Source organism: Hippocampus comes, unplaced genomic scaffold (genome assembly GCF_001891065.2).
Source record: "Hippocampus comes isolate QL1 unplaced genomic scaffold, H_comes_QL1_v1.1 scaffold96, whole genome shotgun sequence".
Lineage (NCBI taxonomy): Eukaryota > Metazoa > Chordata > Actinopteri > Syngnathiformes > Syngnathidae > Hippocampus > Hippocampus comes.
Window position 1 is genome coordinate 353,657 of NW_017806074.1, and position 13,484 is coordinate 367,140.

General features: G+C 42.1%; 1 protein-coding gene across 1 annotated transcript in view; it reads right to left on the reverse strand.

The window, feature by feature from the left end:
• nck2a (NCK adaptor protein 2a) overlaps nt 1–13,484 on the reverse strand; it is a 27,137-nt gene that overhangs the window by 4,016 nt on the left and 9,637 nt on the right. Inside the window, exon 2 of the mRNA XM_019894422.1 lies at nt 5,555–5,803. Coding sequence (XP_019749981.1) covers nt 5,555–5,787 — 233 coding nt within the window. The 5' untranslated portion in view covers nt 5,788–5,803. The remainder of the gene's footprint in view (nt 1–5,554; nt 5,804–13,484) is intronic.

The window sequence follows — 13,484 nt, forward strand, 5'->3', positions numbered from 1 at the left end:
CCGTTTAAATAACTTTGTAAAACACAATTACATCATGTATTTCATTTTTTTTTTAAATGTACAAAAAATACATCTTGTAGTATCTGTTCAATATGTTTCTTGAATGAGTTTTTTTTTTTTTTTTTTTTTTTGGAATGTGCTTACAACATGACCGGTTGTCTATTAGCACGAACACCGACAATTTTTTTTCGTACAATGCGAACAGGACATTTCCGATTTTTTTTCAAATCCGACCCAGGCCTCTTTTCTATGCGGATATAAGTCGGATGTGGCGGCTGGCTTTAGGTTATTTATTCCGAATGGCCATAAACATCTGTGCTGTCGTGATGTCATTCCCTTGCGATTCGTCAATCGGAATTGAAGCCGAACTAGTTGTAGACAGTCTGCAACTAATCACGACTGGTTGCAGAATGACTGCGCGATGCAGCCGTGCAAAAAAAAAAAGAGAAGCCCCCCCCCCAAAAAAAAACACCATTACGTTTGTAACTCGCCATCGCCACTTAAGAATCCATGTACCGTGCCCAAGCGGGTTTTAACCCTCTGCAGAGCGCTCTTAGGTCGTCATAGCAACAAGAAAAAGGCAGGTCGGCATTCCTCAGGGAAAAGAGCAGCGGTCCCAAGCAAAGAACACTTGACATCCTGAGAAAACCAGAGCAACGGAGGACAGATCGATTCTCCACAACGCCCCGCTGGGTGCACACCCCACACCCCCCACCCCCCTCTCACATACCATCACATTTCTCCTGGGTGTTCTGTGGAGTCGTGACATGCGCATGTGCATCCAATGCTAATCAAAAGGCTGAAAATAGACAGCGTAGTCAGGGAGGCTAAATTGGAGCAGGCACCAAGGGCCCGGGACAGACAGCCACATCCAGGATCAAAGCTACGACTTCCCCCACTTGACTGACTTCAAACATCTCTTGACGGAGACAGAGTGTATTTTAATGGTATGTTTGCGGAACAATGATCGAGTAAAAAAAACGAGACGTTTCTCTTTGTGCTTTTAAAGTGTTTCATGTACTACCTGTAACTATGTCAAAAGCACCCACGTTGAAATGGATCTTTGAAAACGACCAAGTTCGGTAATAAGTAATAATAATAATAAGTAAATTTAACATGCCTTTTTTTCAAGAAAAAAAAACCAGTATGAGTAGTCACTCTTGAGTACTCACCGTTACCGATACCGAACACCGATACCAGTAGTAATTTTGATGCATAACATTTCAATTAACCCAATGACATAATTATGAACAAAAATCTGTGTTGGTCTTACCAGTGGTTAGGTTGCATTATGCAAAAACAGAGTTCAATTACAAAATACAGGCACATACAAATGAATTTTTTTAAAAAGTGAGCAGCAGGCAAGTGTAGCACTCTGCATAATAAACACGAGTAAGTAGACCCAACAGAAAAAAAATATCCCTGAGCCACCCTACTCCTGAGGGTTCTGATGTCGAAACTATTATGGGCGCAACTTCATGTAAGACACCGATAGTCGGAGTGAAACATTTTTCTTTTTTTCATCGCGGCTTTCAATTTCTGAAACGTTTTTTGTGAACGTTTTTTTGGGGGGTTTTTCTTTGTCTAAACGATCATAAACTCTCACAGCATTTAAAAACGTCTCACGCGTCTTGAGAACTTGTTGCTGGTTGTACTAATAATCAGAAGAGGTTGATATAAGATGATTTTAACACAAGGCAAGAATAGTCTTCGGTGTTTAACTTTTCACCACTGTCCTTGGTCTTCTGCTCTTCCATTTCATAAACAGGCTAGGTCGTAGCTCTGAAGCTTGCAAAGTGCTGCTCCCCTTTGTACCGCCTACTCTGCATTGGTTACAAAGAACAAGGAGACTGGAAAAAGCCAACTTTGATGGATGGGCAGGAAGAAAAAGGCTTCTGGACATAGCAGACGCGTTTAACTCATTCACTCCCAAAGACGTTTTTAAACGTCATTTCAGACTTGGTCCAGAATTGGCTGGTACTGAATGAGTTAAGAGAAGAACATTGCTTTGTTGCTTGGATTGTTTTAACATGAGAAAAAAAAAAAAACAACTCCCCGTTTAATTTTGAAAGTCCAATGAACAGCGACGACATTTAAATTGACAGCACAGGCGATAAAACTGGTGTTCCATTTGAATGGTGACGCCTATTTGCCAATAAAGCAAATCATCTGATGGCTGAGGCTTTTTGTCGGCAAATCTTTTCGTTTGTGCGCGCCTTGAAAGCTTATCTCGCCCGCAGTTTGCCCGCAGAGCCCCCGCCGAAATGCCACAAAATGTCAGCGCCGATTGCAGAGCGGGACCCATTTGCATTGTTGGAAGCGTGGCGGGGTTCACGCAGAGTAGCATGAAACTTGTTGGGGGCTGGGGGGGGGAATAAAAGTTGTCCCTTGGCAGCTGGTCCTCGCCAGCCGAAGACCACAGCTGACAATGAAGAGGAATGGGATGGGAATCACAAGTAGATCATGTTTATGGATAATGCGGGCAAACATCCTACATGTTTAATAGTTGTGTGTATGTGTGCGCGCGAGAGTTTGACGGAGAGGATTCTCCATCTGCTGCTTGTACATGCAACACAAAAGGTTACTTCCCAAGTGGTCTCAGCGAAAGGGCCTGTTGCTTGCACGGTCTCATTGAAATACACCTTCACCCATAGAAGGAAATGTTGCTTGGTACATCAGCGGCAATCATTTTTTTATTTTTTCACACGTACAGTCTTCCGTCTTGTGGGACAACATTGGAAGGCATCCACTCAGAGAGGAGAAATCCTGTTGGGAGAGCGGCGTGGAAGTCAAGAAATAGCGACATGTAAATGAAGTGACTGACAGATAGCTCAAAGCAGAACTGGGTTGAGCTGTGTTCAAATTTTGTGCAGCCGCTCCTTAAAAAAAATAAATAAATCATCCCTGGATGTACGGGTACTAACATTATTGATGAACTTGACCTTTATTAACCCTTTTGTAGACTGTTTTCTTTCACCTCTTCTGATTGTGACAAGTGAGTACATCTCATCTGCAGATGTGCTTTGTGGTCAGTGCATGTGTTCATTATTTATTTTTTCATAACATTTTTATGTTTCTATAGTTTTAACTCAGAGGAGCATTTTCATTTTAACTCGATTATTACATGGTGGGATCTTTTAAAGCGAAGAGCGAATTTGGCAATTTAACAATCATTTCACCGCCCCCCGCAACCCACCACCCCACATTTATGATACAACAGGGGTCCAACCTTGCATGCAAGCATTTCAAATATCCAATTGCTGTTGATAATAAATTTTAAAGGAGGGGGAAAAAAAGGTAGATAAAAGGTCGTACAATTACAGAGAAAGAGCGGCAGAGAATAAGCGGGAAAGGACGCACACGCTCTTCGCCAACACCAAAAATAATAAATCAATAGAACAAAGCAAGAAAGCTGTGCTGACTGGAGATGGTCAAAATAATCAAAATCGGCGATGAGAAGTTAATTAACATTGTCTACTCAAGCATGTGAGTATGTTCCATTAGCTCCTGACCTCACCTTTCACTCAACACCTCATCAAGAAAATGTCCGACAGCGCAGCATAAGCTCGGGCTTTTAACATCGGATGCTTCCGACGTTTTGCCAAATGAAATGAGGCCATAATGTGGCAGTCGATAATGTGATGTAGGACAGTGGAAGGTTTCATCATTTCAGCATATCCATTAGAGGGCCGCATTTCTTCTGTAATCAATCTAGAGATGACCCCCCCCCCCCAAAAAAAATGTCAACTACAGTGATTGAAGTGTGGAGAGAAAAGGCTGATGTGGGGACAGCGTCGCTGGTAGGATGTAAAAGAACAGGGGAAGGAGAGGGGGAGGGGCGATGGTGACAGGCTGTGCCATGCCGGCTGTCAAAACAGCCGACTCTGAATTTTGACACCACCAGCGAGGAGTCGTGTAGCTTGAACCGATGCGAAACATTCACAATTTTGACCCTCTTGCTTTCCGACATCGCTACCAACAACAAAAAAAATTGGCTGGCAATGTCAACGTGACAATCAAAACAGCATGATCGCCGTATTTCCAAAAATAAGAGCTCCTACTGAAAAAGAAATGGTGTCACACACTTGGGGCTTGTCCACACACAAGGATTTTTTTTTTTTTTTATCTTAAAAGATTATCTGTGAGAGCCCACATTTTTTTAAGATGAAAAAAAGGCATTTAACAGTGGCAATTAATATTCAGTTACACTTTTGACATGTGATCGCGTCGCAATGTTGCTCTCCATCACATTTTGTTACAGTACTGGACTTGTAGTTGGTTTTAAATACCATTTTCTCTTGACATGAATTGTAATATTGTGAAATATTATCCCACCCTGCCCCTCTCCCGCCCTCACTGCAACTGTCATAACAAATGGCTTTCTCACGCTTTTTCTGCCTTTCGAATGTTCGTCATTATTCAATCATTTATCCTTGCTGCAGTTTAACTATCTATATGGTATTGAAGGTAAAGCATCCGAGTTTAGCAGTAACTAGGTCAGAGCTGCTTTGTATACTTTACATTTATGGAATGTTTCAGTCGGCTTTGTAGGACGACACATTTGTACTTGTAAGATGAAGTAGGGCTGACTAGTAACAGTTGGGAACTGTGTTATTTTACGTGACACACACCCACCAAATATAATATATCAATAGAACAAAGCAAGAAAGGTGTGCTGACTGGCGATGGTCAAAATAATCAAAATCGGCGATGAGAAGTTGAGCTACAGTACATCCAGGCTGTGGCACAACTCCTCTGGGCAGCATTTTTCTGCTCAATAGGGTACTGGCATGGAAACCAGAGTCCAAGGCATTCAAAGAGAGAGAGAGAGAGAGAGTCTCCCAATTAAAAGCTTATTTTTGACACATTTCACTTTATGTTGCTCGTGCTAAAATGTGCAGCAAGGATATTAAAAAATGAACTCAAGTGACCTTGAGTTTTCACCTAAACGATACAGATTAAAATTGGAAATATTTTATTTAAGAGACCGGATAGGCATGGCTCTGTTCATTGACACACGTGTTTCTAATGACATCCTCTTGGCATATGACACTGGAGACTATGTGTGTCTGGTTTCATTGGATTTAACTGCAGCATTTGATACAGTGGATCACAGTATTCTGTTGACTTGTTTGCAGCACTTGGTGGGCATTGGCGGTAGCGCTCTTGAGTGGTTTAGGTCCGATGTACCTTTTGTGTTAGCCTTTGCTGCTCTGAGTCACGTACTGCCCCACTGTCGTGTGGTGTTCCACAGGGCTCAATTCTGGGGCCTCTGCTGTTCTGTTGTATTCTTTGGCTTTTGGCTCAGCATGACTCAGACTTGATCTTAGTTTTACTGTTTTGTGCTTTCTACTGTCTTCGTTAGTCATTTATTGTTTTATTGTTGTATATGTATGACATTTGCTCCATGTACAGCACTTTGTATACAGCAGTGGTTGTTTTAAAGTGCTCTATAAATACAGTTGAGTTGAGTTGAGACAAAACATTTCTAGTGAAGACAGAATGCAACAGGTGAGTGGCTAGGACAGAAAATTAGTCAGTGAAAGTCAAATTTTATTTACCGAGCGTGTCCTTGATATTCTTCACCAGTGAGCCTTTCTTCAGGCTGTTCTTGCGCTCCACGTAGTTGGAGGGCACGTAACCTGTCTGGTTGGCAGTGTTGCGGACGCGCCACCACGTTTTTGAGTCGTCCAGCAGGAAGAGACGCTCGTTTTTTCGAATGTCAAGTTCCTGATCCTGCTGGGCTGTGTAGTCCCACTTGGCTACAACAATCACCTCCTCTGTCATCTTTCATGGAGTCACCCTGTGAAAATGAGAGAGAGAGAGAGAGAGAGAGAGAGAGAGAGAGAGAGAGAGAGAGAGAGAGGTCAGGGATATTAATTTATTTAATTGACAGGTAGTTAAACACCTGTCAATCAAGCGAGAGACTGTATACTGTATATGCTTCAATGGGTGCTGCTGTTTTTGTTAGCAACAGAGTTCAGTTGAGCTCCACAGTTAACTGATTGACCAAACAATATTATCACTACAAAAAAAAAAATGCCGTGTCATCATCATGTAAAGTCCAATTTTAGATGTGCGTTAAGCTTTGCTGTATCAAGTGTAACAAATTAAATTCTTGGAATCCATTCATCAGCATTTGCTGTGAGATAGGATATGCCCTTAGGAGATGTTCAGCTTCTCAAAAAGTTAAATGACATAATATGGCAAAGCTTTTTGGAGTGTTAATTTGCATACCAACACTTAAATAATTCCAGCGTTAAGTGGCTGACTGCCGTTAGTTTTTCAATGACAAAATAAAGAAGTTGTATTTCTAAGAACATCAGTCGGCCTTTCTTTACTTCACCGACTGCTACACAACCGCAACTTGTAAGGGATCTGACAAGTCTGATGGTACAGCAGGGTCGTGAGAGATTGTTAGGAAAAAATGCATGCTGGGATATGAGAAGCTCCATTTGTTTCCGTTTTGTAATGGGAAAAAAAAAAGTCTCACGGCATGAGAACCATCTGAGCAATCAGGTTTATATTTAGCAAAGCAGTATGTCAAAAGCCTCCAGCTGGAAATGCAATCGTAGGGATTAAAAGAAAAAAAAAAAAAGCATGCCTCTTATTTTCTAGCAACACTAAGTTTACAACTGAAGGCGACTCAAGTGTGGGGGGACTTCAGTTCTGCGCAAGTGATTCTTCATGATACGACTCGGACCGGATGGCCAATCGTATGATAGGGATACTAATGGAGGAGCCAAGCAACCGCGAGAGAAAGTGATGGCTAATGAGGAATGCAGCCGCCCAAATTAGGTTCCATAAAAGACCCAATTGTGTGTGCAAAGACTGGGTTCTTGGGTGCAGGGGAGCATTTTTGAAGGTATTACATGTCATCTTCGCCAAGCGTGAGACGATGCAGCCATGACTGGATACAGCCATTACAACTGTTGCACTACCTGTAAAGGAGAACATTTTCTGGGTTTTCCTGCCGCTGACTCATAAAGAAACAGCAATGACACAGAATGAGGAGAATAAAGTCAACCAGGTAATTTTCTGCCCAGGATGATGTCACTCCAGACCCGAGTTTTGACAACTCCACACATCAAATTTGCCAGGTTCTTTGGAAAAGGAGAAGTCAGAAAAACGGTGGTTATTCGGTTAAAGCTCATGACGTGTAGATCAGGACATACACGAGCTCGAACTCGCACCCAAAAGCCACGTTCACTAATCGTTACTCATTGAACCATCGAGTCCCGAACCCACTGGAATGGGCTCCGAATTGTACTTTTGCCGAGAAACATGTCGTAGCCCAAAAAATGAAAAGTTCAATTTGATAGTAAATGGAGTGATCTAATATGCGCTTAATCTACACCAAATCTCTTTTACCAAGCCTCACATTCGTTTTTTTTTTTAAACATATCAGAATGTACACCAACACGCTGATGCGGCCTTGTCAACCGACAGGAAGGTTTTCCTTTTTACTTTAAAATAACTTACTTGAACCTCCTGAATACCTTGACTGACACCGGTCAGTGGCAGAACCCGAAGTGTTCTTTTGGACCGATGGCGTGCAAAGCTAACAGCGAGTAAGCAAAGGTGTTGATACACTGCCTCGCTGGGCTTTATTGGCTGTCTGCTTTAACAATTGCATTTAATACTCACTTGAATGCGGAGCGCTTTCCACACGCGTTCTGCACTGCCCATTGCATTCTTGGCTAGGACTGTGTACTAATCTTACCAAAATCAATGTATTGCTTTTTGCACTAATGAATATTAATGCTTCAAAAAAATAAATCAACGTGTATAAGGAAAGGGGCCAGGTTTTCCGTCAAGCCCCTGATGCAGCAACGTTGTGGGATCTCTACGGAAGGGAGCCGAGAGTAACAAACGAAAAAGGAGTGGTTGACATCATTGCATGAGCATGTCGAAAGTGCTACAATGGAGAGATACATGTGTCTCTGCTTGCAGTCACTGAAGCTGTCAAACTTGATTTGAGAGAAGTTGTGCAACACGGCGCTCGGAAAGTTTCGATGGCTTTCGAAAAGAGATTTCAACTCTGCCGCGGCAGCGAAGACAGCGGAGAAGAGTTACTTCCACCCGGCAGCTGCAACAAAGTGCTGAGTAGACACAGAAGACCAAATTCAAGGCGAGAGGAAGACCAGTCCTACAGTGACATCGATTCTTCCACAAAACAGGAGTGAGGTATGCAAACAAGCTGCGGCCTCTGTCCGCCTCGGGCTACAGCTGCTGAATCACACCAAGCTTCTATTTCCATTTTGTACTGCAACGTTTTATCCCGCATGGATGGGTGAGCCACCGCGGTCCTTGCGCAGGGATTTAATGGTGCATTATTGCAATACACGCCAAATTTTGACATGTTAACTGCAAAAGTAAAAAAAAATAAACATTTGACCATCTAATTCGGCCAACGTCTGCCAATAATTCAATAACCACAATACTGTATGGCTTTGACTTCTTCCAAGAACTGCCACATGGTTATCTATTCAAGTTTCGTACCCCTCTTCTACGACATGATATCAATTTCTTTGTCACCTGGAAGTCTCTGGTCGTTTGCAGGAACACCGATGGCTTCAAAGTACCCATGGCCTTCTCTCAGCCCAATTATGTGCATCAGGGAGACAGCTACAGCAAGCGTCACATCTATAAAGGCGCCATCACTTGACTGCCTTTACAGCAACCAATATAGAACTACGCTACAATGCGCTAAACAAATTAGACGTAATTTCATTAGACACCAAACTGGGTCTCCTTGGTGTGTGTGTGTGTGTGTGTGTGTGTGTGTGTGTGTGTGTGTGTGTGTGTGTGTGTGTGTGTGTTTTTTTGGGTGGATTATTTCCAGTTGCACAGCAATCAAACATGAGTGAATCCCCCCGCACAGAAAACGATGTTCATTCCTTTGAGAACTGAAATAGGAGATGAGTGACAGGCTGCTGAACTGGCCTTTGCCGGTCCTTCACGATGCCTTATAGGGAGGCGGGAAAGCTCATGGGCTCTTTCAACACGGCACAAAGAGAAAAGGGACGTTAAAGAGGATTATTTAAAAAAAAAAAAAAAAGAGAGAGAGAGGGAGAGGAGATGTTTAAAGAGAAAAAAGTCTGGCAACGCTTTCTGTGTTTGCCATTCAGGTCAAACACAAGGGAGCATTCAGCCAATGGGAACTCATTCCCACCTACCCCCCCTGCTTCCACTTCATCCCACACGTTTTTTTCAAGAGGGAAGCTGCTTCACTGGCAATAAGAGAACATTTGGAATAAACTCAATGAACGCTGGAACATGACGGAGCAGAGCCAGCAGCTCGCTTTGAGGCGCGACAATGTTAATCAGCCCAACGGTCCTGTTCAAAGACACTTGGCCCGCTGAGCAGCTCGCTGGCGTTTACAACTACAGCTGCTGCTTCGCGTCACCATTAAAAGATGTTGACTGGCGGCTCTGAGAACAGTTTATCAACTGAACAAGCTTTCAATCCGTCGCCTCAACACCCACACACACACGAACGCGCACACGCATTGCACAACGCGGACCGAAGATGAGGGTAACAGGGAGGCTGTTTACTGGAGGGGGTTTTAACTGAAACGGATAAAAACAAATAGACATATATTAGTAATCGATCAAATGAACGTGAACAATTGTGTCAATTAGGTGGGCATGATTCGCCGATTAATCGTGTCAAGACAAAGCAGTGCAATACTTGGCTGCAACCAACAGAGGCGCTGTTGATTCACTCTCAACCAGTTTATGGATTGACGGCTAGTCTTGTTCGCAAAACAGGACGATGCTGAGGCTAGGCTTAGTGAACTCCTTTTAACCCACCAAGGGGATTTAAAAAAAAATAACAAAAAAATGGGGGGGGGGGGCGGGGGGAGTGCACCCCAAACTGTGCCTGCTTTGCTGATAAACCTGAGAGTCCACAAGCCCAAGGACATGCTTCATGTTTTGCCATGCAGATGATGTACTTTCATCCCCAAGTTATGCCATAAAAAAAAAAAAAAATCAATTTGAGTGATCACTCTGGCCATATTTTGCCTTTAGCAGCAGCAATAATCCATTTTTGCAAAGGAATTTCATGTTCTGGAAAAGTACCGACAAAGCACCAGACGCTGCAACCTTTCTCAACATGAGTGTAGCCAGCCGAATAACAAATCGGAAAATATAAACTTTTGTGGCCCTCATTTAAAGTGGGATCCTTTCTTCTGTCAAAGTAGAGATTCAGTCAAAAGTTAAAAGGGTTGACATTGCAAAATAAGGGAGTCGAATTAATTTCCTGGTTTTGAGCACAAATTGTCGCCACCATTTGTAGTCGTCGTAGCAGTCATTATTGGTCAAGTGAATATCTGCAGCTGCAGCACACACTTCAGTTTCTCGTCACAGGAAGGTATAATCCCCCCTTTATTCTGACTCGACCTCGCCCCACATATAAGCAATTTTGCATGTCACTTTCATTTTCCATCACTTTTTTTCAGGGCTCTCCCTCATCAGCATAGCCAACATTGATGAGAGAATCTCCGTGGCAACCATCACTGGGTGGTCTCGTTTTTAGTCAAGGGATATTCCCGAAGAATCTGACTTTCCGTCACCCTTTGGGATTCCTACAAATTTCTGCGCTAAAAGCACGTAAAATTACACACACCAACCATATGCAGTTGGACATTTGTGTTTCAAACGGAAGCTTAATTTCACTTTAATTGATTATTTTAGGTTTTTTTTAGTGGGGGCTCCTTGATGCCCACCTCTTTTTCACCGCGCGCACATCTCGGCTCTCGAAAAACACATCTCTCGCTTGTTTCCCCAAAAGCTATCCTCTGAAACAACCTGCCGCAACCTGCGAGCATGAGATTTTTTTTTTTTTTTTTTTCCATCGGGTAGAGTCGAAGAAACATTGCTGTTTTTATTTTCTCGCGCTCCGGTGTGGTATTCACGTCCCCTGGCACAACCATAAAAATAAAGAAATAAATAAAGAGAAAGAATTGAGTGTAAATTCAGGAAGGAAGGAAACAGGAAATGAAGCTTTCAAAGGAAAATCAAAGGGGGGGACACTTTTTCTGAAATATTATCAAGTAGAACCCAACTATTTGCTGCTGAAGTAATTTCAATCGAATTGGTTTTGCATTTGTTTCATTAATGAGCACATAAAAGAGTATTAGCACTACACCAAAATATATATATATATATATATATATATATACACACACACACACACACACACACATACATACATGTAAAAACAAAGTACCAAGAGTAATGTTACATGACAAAAGGTCGGCAAAATATTAAAAAAAAAAAAAAAAAAGGAAATCGTTCCGGAATAAAGCCAAATTTTACTTGGCATGCGAATCATTATTTTCCAGGAATAAAGTTACAATAACATGGTAATTGGCTTTTCTTATTAACTAGTGTGGATTTTGAATTGAGGTTTACTATTAACTTAAGATTTTGACAATAAAAAACTTTTTTTCAAGCAAACTTATCAACGGCCGAGATGCAAAACCTGTAAATGTTCCCTTTACAGGTTTTGAAAAAAAAATAAATGTTTTCTTGTTGAACGCTGTTTTTCCTAAGATATCCAATACATACGACACTGTTTTTGCATGACATAACTATAAAATATGTTCAGCAATACATTGAGGTTTTGGTCAGGCGACATTTTGTGTCACAACAAAATGCGGGACGAACTTGCAGGAACACGACAGGAATATGAACATCCATATTCTCACCGTCCACATTGAAATCTGCCAATCAGCAAATCCTGCGCATGGTAAGTTGTGCATTTTGCTCTTTTTTTTTTCCTGTTCACTGCGCCCACAAATCAGTACGTATACACCATTTCATAACCGAAGAACTTCTCGGTAATAAAAATCAAATCAAATCAAATGAATGGCATACTAACCCTGCACTAAATGCAGATTCCCCATTGCACATGACTGTGCTCAGAACATCAACAAACTGCTACCGTATTTGCCCGCAGGGGGACAAACTACAGCAACAGCAGTGGTGAACTTCCCCCTCTCCAATCCATACAATGATGCCGAACGACAAACACTCATTTATATTCCGACAAACAGCTGCTCCAAGCACACAGTAATGATCTGCGCTAAATAGCTGCTAGCCGCCGTGCGAGTAAGGCAGCACGAGAGCTACGTGAGCAGATGCGGTGGCTCGAGAGAATTTATTAGTTTATCTGCCAATCGTCTTTGACACTGGAGGGGAAACGGCTGCCAGTTAGTCCAGTGGCTGGTTTGACGTCTACAATACGACGCGGCATTGCGGGATCCCTTTGCACCCAGGCGTGGTGCTTGCTGTCTTTGTATTTTGCACTACCGTAATTTGGCGTCGCAAGGGAGTGCCTGATAATTGTGTTTAATGCAGTCTCCCACCTTGCCAATATCCTATATTGTCAGAGTAAATAATATGAATGAATGAAGATTCAAAACGCACCAAGAAAATGATGCTGTTTTCCGCTACCTTTGATGAAGCTCTCTCCATTTTCTTTTTAAAATCACGTATTGGAAAATCTTGTTCTTGTACTCTATGCTCTTGTAGTCATTTTAGGAAACTCTCTTTATGTTTCTTTGCTTTTAAATCTTGTATTTTTAATTGTAATATGTGAAGCACGTTGCGTCATGTTGTGTGTGAAATGCATTATACACAAGTCTTTTTTTTTTTTTTTTATAAACAATCCCAAGGTATTGTCTTTGTATTAGTTAACATCTAAATGTGCAATGTCTTATTACTTATTAAGCCTCTTGGAAATAAACTCCCTTGATTTGGGACCCTTTTTTTGAATGAGTGTTATTCACGGCATTTTACAGTACATGAAAATGTATTTTCCGAATATAAGGCAAGTAAAATATTCCCCTTTTCACAGGGTCCTCAGTTTACAACAAAATTCAAATTCTAAAAAAATTGTACATTAGCCGGAGCACAACACAGATCATCACAAACGTACATAGTATCGCGGTTTTAAAGTCATCATTTCGGTAAATACTGGATTTGCGTGAAAAATCATGACTCAAATAAAAAAAGTACCAATGTCATGTTTTACGACTTGTCTACGACTCACCAAGATGAATCCGCGACCCACTTTTAGGTCTCGCCTCATCACTGCTCCGCAGTATAGAGTGCGAGTTTGACAGAGGACTTCATTTCATCCAAATTTAAAGTTCAGCCTCAGCTGCTGAGTGGGTGATGTAACACACCCGGTGGGAGAAGTGTGGAACTGTGCTCATCGCTCGCCGTTCAACTCTCAGCGCATTGCCAAGAAAGACCAACTGTGCAACGGAGGCCCTGCAGCGAGTGTAGATTTGTGTGTGTTCGTGTTTGCGCGTGTCTGAGCATGAGAGACCAAATACTGTTTGTGTGCCGTCTTGAATTCTCAAGAGGGCCCTGTGGCATTCGGAGTGATCCATCTCATAAATAAAGCAGGACTTCCTTCAGCTGCAGTCATGTGTGTGTGTGTGTGTGTGTGTGTGTGTGTGTGTGTG